Here is a 15768-nt window from a genome sequence, read left to right as displayed (position 1 = left end):
ACTTTGCCATCTTGGCCTCTTATGGTATAGCTTAAATTAAGGACTAGATTGTACTGAGGTCAAAGATCAGCATGCTTTCTCGTCACTTTTTGTACTCAATGCTCCTACCTTAGACTAAGACAGTGCTTACTTTTCCCCCTTTCTAAAATTACAGAAAACTCATCAAGGTTTAATTTCTTTTCCTTTATGAAAGATTAATATAGATGAACCTGATGCCAATCAGGTTTGAACAGACCAGTCAGATTGTCGTATAGCTCTATGCTAAATTATAGAAGGATGAACCTTCAGAAATCAAAGTCTTTTAAAGAGATTGATGGTATTTAGGCTTGATCCTGAGTGGTATTAAGCATTCTTTCCTTGGTCCTGTAAATTCTTAACTTTTAAGTTCTCTGTGGCTGTCTCTGTGTTTTAGGTCAAGCATGTGTTTAAGTGTTTTGCTGGATCTGGGCCAGAATGTTCAGCATTATAACTGAAGATGTTTAACCTGTGGAATCTGGATCCCTTAAACTTGAAATCAGACATCTAACATTTCCAGGACCAGCAATTCAAATAACTTTCAATCTCTCTTGGCTAGAATATTGATTAAGAAACAAATCAGCAGCTGTGCTTAGATTCTGATCTGGCAAACATCTGCACATATGCTGGACATCACTAACAAATATATTTCAGTGTTAACATGTAAAGACTTTAAGTATTTTGGAGAGAAAAATCATTCTCACTGCAGATTTTTTACAAGGACTGTGATACAGTGGGGTCTTTTGGTAAATCATAAAATGTCTTGGTCCAAGTTTTGAAATACATCCTGCAAAGTTTGATTTCAGTTATGATTGGCAAGGAGGAATTTGCTTGCTGTAGTTTGTAATTTGGCAGGGGGATATTTTACTGGTTGCTGGAGAGAAATGAGTTCTGCTTCCTAGTTGGGACTTTGTTTTCATTGGATGAGAATGAGAGCAAATATTTGGACATAAATGTTTTATGGCAGTACCATATGGTCCTTGGTATTTTATTTTTAATTTTTGCAGTTGCATTAAAATTCCTTTAATATTACCAATGTATTTAATTTAAAAGATAACTGCTGCATGTAACCTGAACAGCTGTTTTTCCTAAAATTGCCATAGCATCAAAACTTTTGCTTCTTTGAAACCTAGTGGTTTATCTGAATAGACAGTTATATTACTGGTTTGGGAAGAATTTGTTTCTATTTTAACTAATAAATACCATGTCAGTTATACTGCATTGTCACAGCTTTGCTCTAAATTGTAGTTGGTGATTAATTTCTAATTGCAATCAGTGAAATCAAATGGTTGGTTAATATGTGTTGCCAGAATTTTCCTCCCTTTGAAAAAAATAGCACTAAAAGAAATCAAACTGCAAAAACATTCTTGCTTTCCCCCTTCCCTTCCCAAAGGAAAAAAATTCCCTTAACTGGTACTTCAAACCTGAAGATTTACCTTATTCTCTTCTCCCAGGGTAGTATTACAGGGGAAATGAACTTCACAATCCAAAGGCCTTTGTAGCACCTGGGGACTTGCAGAGACAAATGAAACACACAGGGTTTTAATCTTATGAGTATCTTCACAGAAAAAAATGGTAGATTGGAGTAAAATGACTATAAAATTATCACTCATTTTTTTCCAGTGCTCAACAAGTGTGAATGGCATTTAACTAAGGCAAATAGAGTAAGAGCTGTACCCAAACAGCCCATGTATGCACTAAATTATACCATCATAAATTGGAAAGAAAGACAATGGGGCCACTTGAAAGACTCTTTGCTTTTTTTACTGTCTCTTTCTCACACTCCTCTTTCTTCTCTTAAAAATTCTGCTATTTTTTGGGGTGGGGAGAGAGAGGAGAAGAGTAATTTCATATCAAAGTCTTAATTTTATGCTTATATTCTGAAAACTTATTTTCTGTGAGAAGTTAATTCAGTAATAGTCACCAGATGGTGTGCAAATACTAATGAGGGATGTTATGACTCTTGGGTTCCTTGTGGAGGTTGTAGGAGTCGGCATCTTGCCATCAGAAAATAGATGCTGGGGGAGTAGAAGTGCTCCCTGGGGAGGATGTGACTGGACTGGCAGGGCTTCATTTTTGTTGCTGCTTTGTTGGTGGGAGTTCTACTAGTTGTAAGAAACTTTTTCTTCATTAGCTTTAATGATAGAGAAAATGGTGGGACATGGTGCTTGGTATCACAGCTTTGAAGACTGATTAATCTTCCTTTCATTGAACCTTAATATAGTTTACAGAATACTTAATACAGTTTTAAAAAGGGAGGGTGTTTTACTGTTTGGAGTGTGGGACATAGGCTGGGAGGGTCATGTATGGGACAAAGAACCATTTATTTACAGGGAAATGTTATCATTTTTTCTAGAGCAATACTTAATGCTACCTCTTCAGAATGATAATGCTGTGTGTTTGCTGCCATATGATTTATTGCTAGTTAATCCATCACATCTGTTCTCTGTCCCAGTGGCAGCATATAAACATTGTAAGGCAAGCAAGATGAAACGGAGCTCTGGGATGTCTTTTATAACAGATCTCTGTAAGTGTGAAAGTAGAAATGTCTGTTGATTCATAGCAGCATGCTAAGGAGCTTCTAGTCAACAATGGGCACTGACATGTCAATTCCCTTGTGTGACTCCGGCTCTTTTCCCATCCACTCACTCACTCATCCTCAGAATTTACGCTGCCAAGCTGAAAGGAAAATGTTGACAAATACATAACACTGTCTCTTTCAGATACAATGTATTTATATTTGCCAGCAAGAGAGCTACTGACTTTAACTCCTGAAAACCCTGAAACGTGCATTCAGGGCCATGTAATGAGCTGTAGAGTTCTGTGCTGCTGTGAAGCCTGGTGCAAGATGGTCTTGTCCAGTTTGACACAGTCCATTGGTCTTATTCAGGTTCATGAAAGGGGCACCCATTTTATGTAATCTCTGATGATGTTCTTTTAAATCCTTCCTGGTGAAAATTGTTAGACACAGAGATTTCTGTAAAGCTCTAACATGTAGGACTGAGACATACTTGTGAAGAATCTTGGAGAACTGCATTTCTTCTGTTTTCAATGATAGAGTTAAATGTCTGCTGTCCTAGCCTTTTTATGAATACTAACCTTACTGAGAAAAACAAACAAACCACAGCAAATTTTTAATGTAGTGGGTTTCTTGAGAGTGCTATGTATAACTGAATATATATGAACATATAAAGAACAAAAGAATCCATTAGGAATTGTAGTGATGTCAGTGTCATTAAGGTGAAATGAAAATACTTTAAGAACAATATTGCCTATATTGATGCCATCAGTAAAGCATGTAAGAAAAATATGTGAATTTAGGGCACAAAAAATGGACCACTTGACCAAAGATAGAAAAAGTTCAAGTGCACCCCAGTCTCCACTCCATAACATTTTCTTCTTTTCATTCTACTAATTTCTGTTTGCAATTGTAAGTGACATGTCAAAAGTAAGAATATTTATTCATATTTTGCCACTGAAATTTTTATGTTCTCCGTTATCCAAGTTATTTAAATTGTGACCAGGTTTCTGAACCTTAGAACTTAAAGCATTTTGCTGTCTTTAATAGTATGCTGTGTTGCACATTCCCATTGTAGATGCCTGAAGAAATTCTGTATGTGTAACTGGCATGTCAGAAACTGCTTTTATTACCATTGCAATGGTATTTATCCCCCTCAAAAAAAAAAAAAAAAGGAAAAAAAAAAAAAGCCTATACAGTACAGAGACAAGGACTTGATCACTTGTGTCAGCAGTTCTTGGTGAGTAATTTTCCCTGTGGAGCTCCTCAGCACACAGATTTTATATTTGCATCTAAATTAATACATAAATATGAGAGAAATAGCATTCTGCTGAACTTCACCTGAAGTTTCAAATTTGTTTGGGTGGGAAGTTTGATAATCATAGAAACACAAATGACTGAAGTTGGAAGGAACTTCTGATGGTCACTTTGTCCAAAGCTGCTCAAGTGAAGCTGCCTAAGGCAGGCTGTTTAGGACCTTCTCCATAAGACAGGTATCTGAAAGAACTGGAGATTTCAAAACCTTTTTGAATAACCTGAAATGCCAGTCACCTCCAGAGTAAAAAAGCATTTCCTGGTGTTCAGAGGGAACCTCCCATGTTTCAGTTTTTGCCCATTGACTCCTGTTTGTCACTGGGCATCACGGAAAAGAGCCTGACTCTGTGCTCTAAGAGCCCTTCCTGCAGGTACTGATATGAACAGAAGAGATCCCCTGAGCCTTGTCCTCTCCAGGCTGAACCATCTCAGGTGAGGCTTTCCCATCTCTTCAGCATTCATGGCCCTTTGTCAGACTTTGCTGTATCCATGCCTCTTTTCTACTGGGGATCCCAGAACTGGGCACAGTATTCCAGGTGTGGCCTCACCACTGCAGAACAGAGGGGAAGGATCACCTCCCTTGACCTGTTGGCAACACTCATTCAAATTAAATCAAATAATACCTCTCATGATTTGTACTTCATTGCAGCAGCTGAGACACAGCCACATCTCGCCTTCCTACGCCTTCAGTTTCCAAGTGCTTGACATCAGCTTCAGTGTCTGACCTCTTATCAGCTCCTGATGAAACTGATTTTTTCATATGGCCACAAGAACAAGACACTGCACCCTATATGTGTATTGTTTTCAGTTTGGGAAGCTACATAAAACAACTGTTTCCTATAGAAAAGAAGGTTCTACACAGTTATATTTGTTACATTTTACAGAAGAACCTGGGACCTAATCAAACACCTTTACTGGTTTCTTTCAAACCCCATATGGACAACTAGGAAACAATATTGTTTTCTGAGACTGTATTTGTAAATGGAGCAGCATCCAGGATGTTCCCAAGCACTGCCATTCTGCTGATACTTTGGGAGAACTGTACCTGGCAGGGCTTTTTCTGTGCCCAGTAGCACTTTCTCAGATAATTCCCACACATAGCCCAGGAATTAGTGCAGGTAAGGAACCACCTCGGGCTGTTGCAGATATCCTCCCTGTTTTGGATTCTCAAGATGATTTATAATATGGCTGCACACCATTCTCTTCTTGCTTACCTCAGTGCCACAGTATAGTCTCAGGCACATTTAAATTACAATTATAGGCACAACCTCCATCCCAGGGTCCTGTGATGTATCCAGTTTGTGTGCCAGGATGTAAACAGGGAAATGAGGTTATAGTGGGGAAAGAGCTAAATGAACACAGTGGAATTTTAGAGCAGAGCTTATAAGTACTAATCAATACCAGATGGAAGAGATTTGTAAACACCATTGCAGAAGTAAAGTTAAGAATAGGTTTAAAGGCTAAAGTAATGGCATTTGAAAAGTTTGGTGGAGGTGTTTTCTCTGCATGCCAAGCCACACTGAAGGAAATCATCAGTGCTTGCAGGGCAGCAGCAGGAATTTGAGATTCATATTTTTATCAGAATGAAATGGGGAGTGAGGACTCAATAAGGTAAGAGATTTATGCAATAGCTTGTTGTGAAGTTCTACAAGGCATTTTGTTTACTGGAGTAGAAGTCATCAACCAGTCAGCCATAGGGCCTGTGTAGTTTGGTTTGATAAACAGCAAACTGTTAGACTTCAGAATTTTCCAGCAAAGAAGTCATAAGCCATAGCAAGGTATCAGTGGTTGGCTTAGTCATGTAACTTGTGATCATTTAAGGGACAACAAATACAACTGCAAATTATGTATATTGTAGTTGCATATATTTGCCAAAAGACAGACATGTATTAGGTTAGATAGTCAACCTACCAAAAGTTAGGTACATTTCCCTGTTTGTGTATCAGTCTTGTATAATTGTAATTGTAAATTCATGAAGCCAGAGAAGTTAGCAGAAATATTTTTTCCTTACGTAATTGTGGGAATATCAATCTACCTAAGGAGAATGGAGATATTATTTAAGGCACATTGATGCAATACAGTATTTCAGGGTTTTGGAAAAAAAAAGTAATTGAGCAACTCACTGCTGTTGAATTTCTTATGCCCCAGACCACCCCTTCAATGTATTATGCAGGTGATACAGATCCTGATAGTTTCACTTGCTTCTCACCCTTTTATTAGACCAAACTGTGGTAGTTTTTCTCAGCTTTGAAGCAGAAGTTACAAAAACATAGCCAAAAGTGCTGGTTTTTGTTTTACATAACCAAAAGTGCTGTTTGCCATAGTTCAGTCAAGTGGCAAACTACGGTAGCAGCTAATCTAGAGTTTCAACTCAGTCAGATGACAAGAAACTAATTTCCAATGAGCTGTTTACTATGTTTAATTCAAGGGCAGATCATACCTCATTTCCACTGATACACTCAAGAAGCAAAGGACAAAAGTATGACCATGAAAAAAGGAGTCTTAAAGCTAAGTAATAAAGGAGCTTGCTGGAGTAGTGAATACTTAAAAGTCAAAGAGAATGAAGATGGAGTTGAAGTCCTAGGAGCTGCCAAGAGGTATGTTTTCAATTCTGAAATCTTTTTTTGCACTGTGATGGAGCTTTACCTTTTTTTTAAGTGCAATTTATTTCTTTTTCATCCTAATCTAGATTTATTAGGCAGCAGAAAAAAAATAGTTTTTCAGCTCTATTTCAGATAAGCCTTTAAACCAGTTGTGGAACTGACAGAATAACTGCCCTGCACAGACCTTGAATCTTTTTCTGGTGGATAGATATCTAAATTATTAAAAAGTTTTTAGGTTTTTTTTTTTTGTTGTTTGTTTGTTTTTTTTTTTTGTGTTTTTTTTTTTCCTTTGGAGGTGACTTGGATAGGTTGTGGCAAGGGTTTAATATAAAAACAGGAACCACTTTTTAAAATATATAACAAACATAATATAAATAATCATTACACAAGTGTAGCTCTCCAGTGACTTTCTAGTAGAAAAGAGAGAATTTCTTTAGGTCAACATTGTTGTATGTGACAGCAACACAGACTTTTTATGAAGGCAGGGATAGAACGCAGGGTTGCTGTGCTGTTTCCCCTTGACACTGAATATTTGTAGTAAGTGAACTGGTAAATCTCTGTTTTCACTTCACCTTTTAGTGGAAGGTGTTCCTTGCTCGTGGCAGGGGGGTTGGGAAGAGATTATAAATTTCCTTCCAACCCAAACCACTGTATGATTCTATGATTTTCCCAAATGCTCTCAGGGTACATGTCTAAGAAAAAAATCTGAACTGGAAATGTGCACTTGTGTGTTCCATCTTTCTTCATAAATCTGCATAAAATAGGATTGTCTTCCCTGAATGCATAAATTACTTAGTGTTCATTGCAAAGTGTTGCAGGTTCTTTGCAATCCACAGTATTTATGAACAGGTAAAAATATTTCTTTTCTATATATCTATTCAGAATACTTTTGGAAGTCCATTAAAAATGTTTTTTTTACTGGTAGATCTTTTTACCTTGGTTGAAATAATTTTATAATTCACTTGAATTATGTAAATCATTATACATGGTACCTAGTTTAGCCTTCACAAGTGTTAATATTAATGCTACTTGGTTTTTTTTGTTGGGCTCTTCCTTTACTGTGGAGTTGTTTTGGGGATATAAACAGGGACTTGGTGTGAGAGGCAAGGCAGGACTTTAGTGTGTCTAACTGCTGCTCCTGTGGCAAGAGCTGCCCCCAGCAAAGGCACCAGGACTCTGTGGTGGCTTGCCTGGTTACCACAGCTGTGGTGAGCTCAATGATGCTTTCCTGCAGACTTGCAGGAGATATGTTCTGGATTTTTTGGAATAAAAATGAAGGATTAAGAAACGGTTTTGAGAGGACTGCCTGAGCTGAGGTGGTTTAGTGTACATTTGGGTTGCCAAAAGGATGTTTATTCTCTCAAAGAGAGTGGTTTCTCTGACTGTAGCCTGACCTTCACATTTACAAGGAGAGGTTTGTGTGTGCAGGAGGGGAGATGGCTATGTATAAACTTGAGCATTACTCAACTAAATTAACATATTTAAGACTATAAAACATATAGTATAAAGACATATAAAACATATCTCTTTCACAATGAGATTTTTCAGGGGAAAGAGTTTTTTTTTGTTTGGATACTGAGTTATAATGGTTCTGTGAATGGTTATGATGGTTTGTGAACATTTACTCAACCTTTGCATTTAGGAAACTTTTCTAATAGCTTGTGATGGTGACTTCAAATACTGTCTGATAAGTGTTGCTGTCAATGTCACTGTTGTCAAACAGTGCCTTGAAATGTGATATTTTTTCTTGAATATTGTTGAAAATAATTATTCATTTATTAAGTACCAAAAGTGCATTACTGCAATACAAAGAACAGAATAAAACTCCATTTGGCTCCAAGGAAATTACAAGACAGATATTTAAAGGAGTAAATATACTGGGTGATTCAGATGTTCTGACTGGCAGTAATGTCATTATTTTTTCTTCATCTGTGCTCCCTCATAATTCACGCGAAAGATGACAAATGACCACATTTATCTAGGCTGGTAAATGCTGTAAAAGAAACATTTGGCTTGGGAAGCACATGATGTCTACACATGAGAGTAAAACTGAGGCACATAGTTCCAAACCCAGTTTTCCTTCATTACTGGGCTACCTATACAAGAGGGCTGCAGTGCTCACATTGTTTAGTGGCTGCAGAAGCAAATTTGGTATGAAGACTATAATTTTATTTCTGACAAGATGTATGACCTTAGGGAAGTTATCTTATTTATCAGGGCTTCAATTAATCCAACTATAAAAAGTGGAAAATAATGATTTTGCACCTTTCCAAAGAGCTCAAAAGCATTATAGGTAACAGAATATGCAAAATATTAGTGATATTCAAACTGATTAGAGAGAAATTACTTATCTTCTTACTGATCACTTGGTATCAGCTGTTGTAACTAGATTTTAGGCACATGTCCAAATACTGGTATTTGTAAAGCAGTTTCAGAAAAGTTTTAAAGCTGTACCTCGTGATGAAATCCCAAGCTATTTATTCCTAATGTCATTAACTATTCCTCTGCAGAGTTTAGCTAATGAATTTTAAAGGCAGATGGACCTTCATATGGTCATTGTCCAATCTGAACCTGTTTAGAGCTTACCTTGAGTTCAGTGGTTCTGCTTGGAACCACTGATTATCTTTTCAGGGTGAAAAAACCAGACAGTAAAAACCAAAACCTCATTCCAGTCTTGGTTTAAGCATATCTAATAATAGAAAATCCACTAAAAACCTTGGTAAATTGCTCTGGGGTTAATTGTGTTCACTGCAGAAATCTTTTTCCTAGCTTGAATTTGCTTAGCTTCAGCTGAGGTTTCAATGTTAATTTTCATATTGATTTTAAAATGTGAAAATTTATTTTTATTTTTGACAGAAAATGGGTCTGACTTCTAGTACACTGTGGAATAGAAATAATGTTGAAATTATTTTTCTATGAAATATTTTTCTTGTTATTCAGTCAGCTCTAATATTATCCTGAAATAGTGTTGCAATTTTTTAACTCCGATTCATTTCTTGGGAATAGAAGTAAAACTTATGCAAGAGTAAATTTCATAACTCTTCTTCTTTATTTTTCATGAATATTTTGTTCCTTCATTTGCTTTCTTCAATCCAGTACCTCCACAATTCTATTATTTCCATTAAAACACCATCAGTAGTATACATGTAATTTCTTTTTAATTCCATAGAATGCATTTCAAGAGGCCTTTGCAGAACTGATGAGGTTGTGTGGTGAAAATTAGAGGCTGGCTAATAGCATTTTTTTTCTGGAGAAAAGCAGAGGACTTCTGCCTTTGTTCCATTTTGCATTAAAAATACTTTGCTATAAATACACATGAATTTTTAAAAGAAATTTTGGCAAAAAAATGACCACTGAAACATGTTACACAGAAGATTGAAATCCTTTATAAATAGTAAACAAAACACTTGCAAACATAATTATCTAGTGAAGAGAATTACAGGGACTAAAATGTACTGATACATGTATACAAGACTGAAAGCTTGGTTTGTTTGTATTTTTTCTGAACTGAGACTAAACTGGAGTACAGCATCTCTTCTGTAGGAGTACAGCAGGCCCTCTGGATTTTAAACTGTTTTGAAAAACATAAAATATGTTAATATTTCCTATTATGGTATCAAGTGTATTAACAGGAAATAATTTGGAATAGATGCTGATAAATATATAGTGAATATATGTATGTATTTATGAATATTCTATAGAACCATAGAATCATAGAATGGCATCGGTTGGAAGAGATCTGAAAGATCATCCAGTTCCACCTCCTCTGCCATGGACAGGAAGAGCTTTCACCAGACCTGGTTTCTCAGAACTCCTTCCAGACTGGCCTTGAACACTTCTGGGGATGAGGCACCCACAGCTTCTCTGGGCAACCTGTGCCAGGGCCTCACCTCCCTCACAGTGAAGAATTTTTCCCTAATATCTAATCTAACCTACTCTTTTCCATTTTGAAGCCATTCCCCCTCCTGTAACTACATGTCCCTGTAAAAAAGCCCCTCTCTGTCTTTTCTGTAGGCTCCCTTCAGGTACTGGAAGTCCACAGTTAGGTCATCCTGAAGCTTTCTCCTTTCCAGGCTGAACAATTCCAGTTCTCTCAGCCTTTTCTCATTGGAGAGATGTTCTATCCTTCTGATCAGCTTGGTGGTCTCCTCTGGACTCACCCCAGCAGGTTGCTGTCCTTTCTGTGCTGGGACCACAGAGATGGATGCAGCACTGCAGATGAGCTTCACTGGAGTGGATCAGAGTGGAGCAGAATCTCTTCTCTTGCCCTGGTGCCTTCAGTGCTTTGGACGCAGTCCAGGACACCTTTGGCTCCCTGGCTGTGAGCACACGTTGCCAGCTCGTGCCCAGCCTCTCATCCACCAGAATCCCCAAGTCCTTCTCAACAGGGCTGGTTTTGATCTGTTCATCCCCAGCCTGTGCTGATACCTGGGGTTGCCCCAGTGCAGGTGCAGCACCTTGCACTTGGTCTTATAATACCTCTTAATACTTCCATAGATCCACTTACTGAGTTTGTCCTTCTGGATGACATCCCACCCTTCTGGATGACATCCCACCCTTCTGGTGCGGCAACCTCAGCACTCAGTCATCTGCAAATTTGCTGAGGGTGCACTCAATTTCTTCATCTGTGTTGTTAATGAAGATATTCAGTAACACTGATCCCCATATGGGTCCGAGAGGGACACCATTTGTCATTGATGGCCATCAGGGCTCTCAGCTATTCATCCCCACCTTATGGATGTACCCAACCACTTTGTTATTCATCTAGCAGTCCACTCATCAAATCCACCTCTCTCCCATGTAGAGAGAAGGCTGTTGCAGGGAACTTTGTAGAAGTCAGGATAGAAGTTCTGATAAAAGACAATAGTCCTTCCCGTGTCCACTGACACAGTCACTCCATCACAGAAGGCCACTGGGTGTGCCAGGTAAAACTTGCCCTTGGTGGAGCTCTGCTGGCCATCTTTAATCACCTCCCTGTCCTCCATGGACAGCTTCTCCATTGAGAACAGCTTCCAAGAGAATCTGTTCCATTATCTTCCCAGTCACAGATTGCTAGTTCCCAGCATCCTCCTTTCTACCCTCTTTTTAAAGACAAGTGCAATATTTTCCTTTTTCCAGTCACTTGGGACTTCACCTGTTACTATGGCTTTTCAAATATCATGGAGAGTAGCTTGGCAACTACATCAGTCAATTCCCTCAGAACTCTGGGATGAATTTTATTGAGTCCCATAGACTGATGTACATTCAGTTTCCTCAGGTGGTCACGAACCTGACCTTCTCTTACAGTGGGGAATACTATATTCCCCCAGTCCCCATCCTGCTGTCCACCCATTTGAGCTGTGTGGAAAGAGAGGTTGCCATTGTAGACTGAGCTGAAGAAGTTGTTGATTATCTCAGCCTTATTGTCATCATTGCTACCACTTTTCCAGCACTGTTTATTAGGGGGAACACCTCCTCTGACCTTACTTTTCTGGTTATCATTCTTTTAGAAGGTCTTCCTGTTATTTTTGGCTTCCTTTGTCAGGTTCAGTTCCAGCCTCATCTTGGCCTCCCTACACAACGACCTTTGTTTCCATACTCTTCCTGGGTGACTTCCTGTCCTTGCTTCAGCTATATTTCTCTTTAGTTTAACCAGCAGGCTCCTACTCAGCCATGCTGGTCTCCTGTCTTCCTTGCCTGATACATATATATGGGTATAAAACATACAAAATATATACTGATATAATTCAGAATATACACTGTTAATAGTGCAGAGATACACAAAACTAGAATGACCACTAATGCTCTTTGTGTCTAGCTTAGGGCACTGCTGTTTTGATGGGGGAGGGTATGGGTAATTGTTGGTAAAAGAAGTGTCAGCAGTTTGCTGAAAGGGAGCGTAAGGAGTACCCTGAGTCCTGAAAACCAGGTGGGCTGTTCACTGGTAGAAGTGGCTTCCCATTTGTGTTGGCGAAGTGACCCTAGACTTGATGGCTCCAATCCCAGCAGGAATGGAATCTGCTCTCTAAGATATCCCTGGATAATCAGTCCTGAAAGAGTAGTTTCAGACCATCTGGAGCCAGATGGCCAACTTCAGACTTCTAAAATTTAAAGGGCAATTTATTTGGCTTATTGAAGTCTAAGTGAGTTTTACCATTGATTTCAGGAAGGGATATGAATTTATACAGGGTTTTGAATTCAGAAGTATTACCAGGTTAAAAATCTTTTAGGATGGAAGATGAACACTCATAGAGAAAATGTGTGGGAGCTGTACTGTGAACAAGAATCTGGATTTTCCAAAAGCAGATGGTGAAAAATATCTTTGCTGCTAGCTGGTGCCTGAGATTGAATTGCACTACTTTGCTGTTAAAATCCAGTCTATTCAAAGTCTGTCTGCATGAATTTTACATTTCTAAATAAAAGTGTAATAGGATAATTTAGTAATTTGGTCTCTGCCATCTACTCACTTTTCCTTCCTAGAAAAATTACCAAACTCCAAATACACTAACCAATCAGTGTCACAACTACAGACATTGCTGAATTATTCTGATGCATTCATTGGTAAACTATTGTCTCTTTCCATTTACCATTATTTTGCAGGTTGAATTATCTTCTGTTCATTATTTATCCATTTAAAAGTTCTTTGCAAAAATAAATCCTAAAATATTAGAATTACAGATATTGAGTCCTTCACTTGAAAAAAGGTGGGGGGGGACATTTGGTAAAAGACAAATTGAGAAAAGAAGTTCATATGTTGGAAAGAATGGTGAATTATGGAACAAAAGAAGGTGAGGTGCTTTTAAAAGTTACATAGTTCAGTGCACAGAGTAGTTTATTTTGGGCAAAAATAGTGGTTACTACACGATTTTTATGACTGTCATTGCAGTTCAGCAAATCCTTTGTCTCATTTTCTGTATCTGTATAAATAAGGATTGTTTGCATTCTATGGCAGAAAAATTATGACTTTCCATGTTTTTCAGTATATGGGAGCTTGGATTAAATCACTACGCGTGGGTTGTGGGTTGTGGCCTGAGCTCTGAGGCTCTATGGGTGTGCCTCTGATGGCCAGGGGAGCATGGCAGGGAATTCCCTTAATGAGTAAGATGATCAGGTAATTCCCAGTGCCCTGTGGTACAGCACTGTGCAGTTCAGCCTTGGCACTCATCAGTCCAGCGTTGCTCATGGGTCCCAAATAACATCAGCTGTTTTCCTCCCAGCATGTCCATTCACCTCTGATCCTCCCTGCCCTGCATGGACACGCCATACACACCTCTTCAGCTACTGAAAAAGAATGGAGGAGAGGATTGAACACTGGAATACGTGGAACATGTCAATGGATACTGGAGTGCAGGCACTAGTCACAGAGGGCAGATAATTAAACATGAGATACCTGTTCTCCCAAAGATATTAGCATTGGCACCCAGAACCATCATTCTGCTTTATTCCAGATCTTTCCTACACCTTCACTTTTAGTTCTAACTTGAAATATGAAAAGTAGTGACTGTTTTACTATTCCAAAATTATTATTAAAGAAAAAAAAACTTGAGTAGTTCAAAGCCAAATAGAATAGGGTGAGATATATAAATATATCCATTTAGGGATTCCTTGCAAACTCCTTGTGCTAGCAACTGGTCAATTGTTCAGGACTTAATTCATGTAATATGGGCTTGTAGAGTGCTTGTGTTTCAACTGGATTTTTAGACATTACAAGTTAGTGCCTTATTAAAAGGTTAAGTATATTACATTCAATTAAATTATATTTATAAATTTTTCAACTTTTGCCAGACTTGACATCTACTAAAAATAAGTCAGATTTGATTGAATTTATTATCAGTGAAACTGATTAAGTGGCATTATTGAGATTTCTTAATGTTAATTTTTATTCAGGTTAGTAGTGTATCTGATATCCCATTGGTTTAATCACTGGATTAAACCTAGGGCAATAGTTATCTGATTTTATCACTTGGTACTTTTTGAGTATTTGCGCAGTGGCGTTCTGCAAATCATCTAGAATTTCCTTAATGGAATGAGATTTATTATGGATTAGCATCAGTAGGACAAACATTTTCTTGGCCATTCCTTTAATATACCTGGGTGAAGATTACTGAGATCCTCTGACTTTTGAATATTTATACCAAGTCACATTTTTAACACCCAACTCTGTCCCTAATGCATTAAAAAATATCATCACAGTGTAGTTACCTTTTATCATAGCTAAAGAACATGTCAGGTTTTTCTATGTCTTAGCAATTTGTCCTCTTGAAATAGTCAATGCATTTCTAAAAATCCCTTCTGGTAGAATAATATAGAATAATATAATAAATAATATAGAATATAGAATAATATAGAATAATAAAACCCAAAAAACCCCCAATGAAATAAAGAAACAAAAAAACCCAGAAGCCCTCTCAACCATGGATATTCCCAAATACCTCTAAATTTCTTCTCAGACCTTCCTTGGATTTTGAGTAAAGAACTGTGCTTTTTTTTTTTCCCTGGATAGTAAGCTTAAAAAAAGTTCTTATTTCTATTTATTTGTTGTCTTTAACTTTCCTGCCCAGTCAGTCTTGTTTACAGCTTTCTGCATGTTTGGGAAATTAACTGTTCAAAAATCTTAAATGCATCTGTTTTTAGTAATTTCAAAATCTGTCTATATAAAATCAACAGATCATACTTATACATCCTATCTATAGTTTATATTTTGACCTTACTTTATATAAAGAACAGTTATCTCATATTGAGTTCAACTTCTTTTAAGTTATTTTACTGCTACTATTGGCTGAACTGCAAGAAAGAAGTTTGTTATTTGTTAGGTGAGAGTTTCCACATCTGCCTTCCAAATGGAAGTATCCCATAATATATTTCTCCTCCACACTTTTGTAAGTTAAGAAGTACTTTATCCTGGTTTTGGTTTAATTTATTGTTTTATATTTTGTGGGTGTATGTTTGGTTTTTTAAATTAGATCCTTGCCATGGGCTTTGTCACATAGCACATCGGTCTGCTTCCATTCCAGATCCTTTGCCATTGAGCTCTAAAATGAATATTGTCTTCAGCAGAGAGTGTCACCCCATGATTTTAGTTGCAGAGGGATAAGTGCCCCTCTACTGCTACCCATGCACCTGGTGTATAATCATACTTCAATAGTGCAGTCATCCAGACCATCCCAGATGTTGTTGACTGCCCATCATTTTCTCAAGCTGAAGTGGAAGCAATATAATTTTGAAGAAAGTATTTGTATATAAAGAGCTTGAATTCCTAAGCAAAAGCTCTTCTAAATACTTCTCTTTTTTTTCTTTGACATCGCCAATGCATACTTTAAACATAAATTTATTGTATAT

The 15768-nt window shown here is 37.7% G+C and overlaps 1 protein-coding gene across 2 annotated transcripts in view; it reads left to right on the top strand.

Moving 5' to 3' along the window:
• LDB2 (LIM domain binding 2) overlaps positions 1–15768 on the top strand; it is a 363337-nt gene that overhangs the window by 82371 nt on the left and 265198 nt on the right. Inside the window, exon 1 of one of the 2 annotated variants that reach the window (XM_085578536.1) lies at positions 6281–6444. The exons of the other annotated variant lie outside the window; for it this stretch is intronic. Coding sequence (XP_085434662.1) covers positions 6329–6444 — 116 coding nt within the window. The 5' untranslated portion in view covers positions 6281–6328. Of the gene's footprint in view, positions 1–6280; positions 6445–15768 lie in introns of those variants that run through there. 2 annotated transcript variants of the gene reach the window in all.

This window comes from Lonchura striata, chromosome 4 (genome assembly GCF_050655825.1).
Source record: "Lonchura striata isolate lonStrDom1 chromosome 4, ASM5065582v1, whole genome shotgun sequence".
NCBI lineage: Eukaryota > Metazoa > Chordata > Aves > Passeriformes > Estrildidae > Lonchura > Lonchura striata.
Note: the sequence above shows the minus strand (reverse complement) of the source record. Positions and strands in the feature narration are given on the sequence as shown.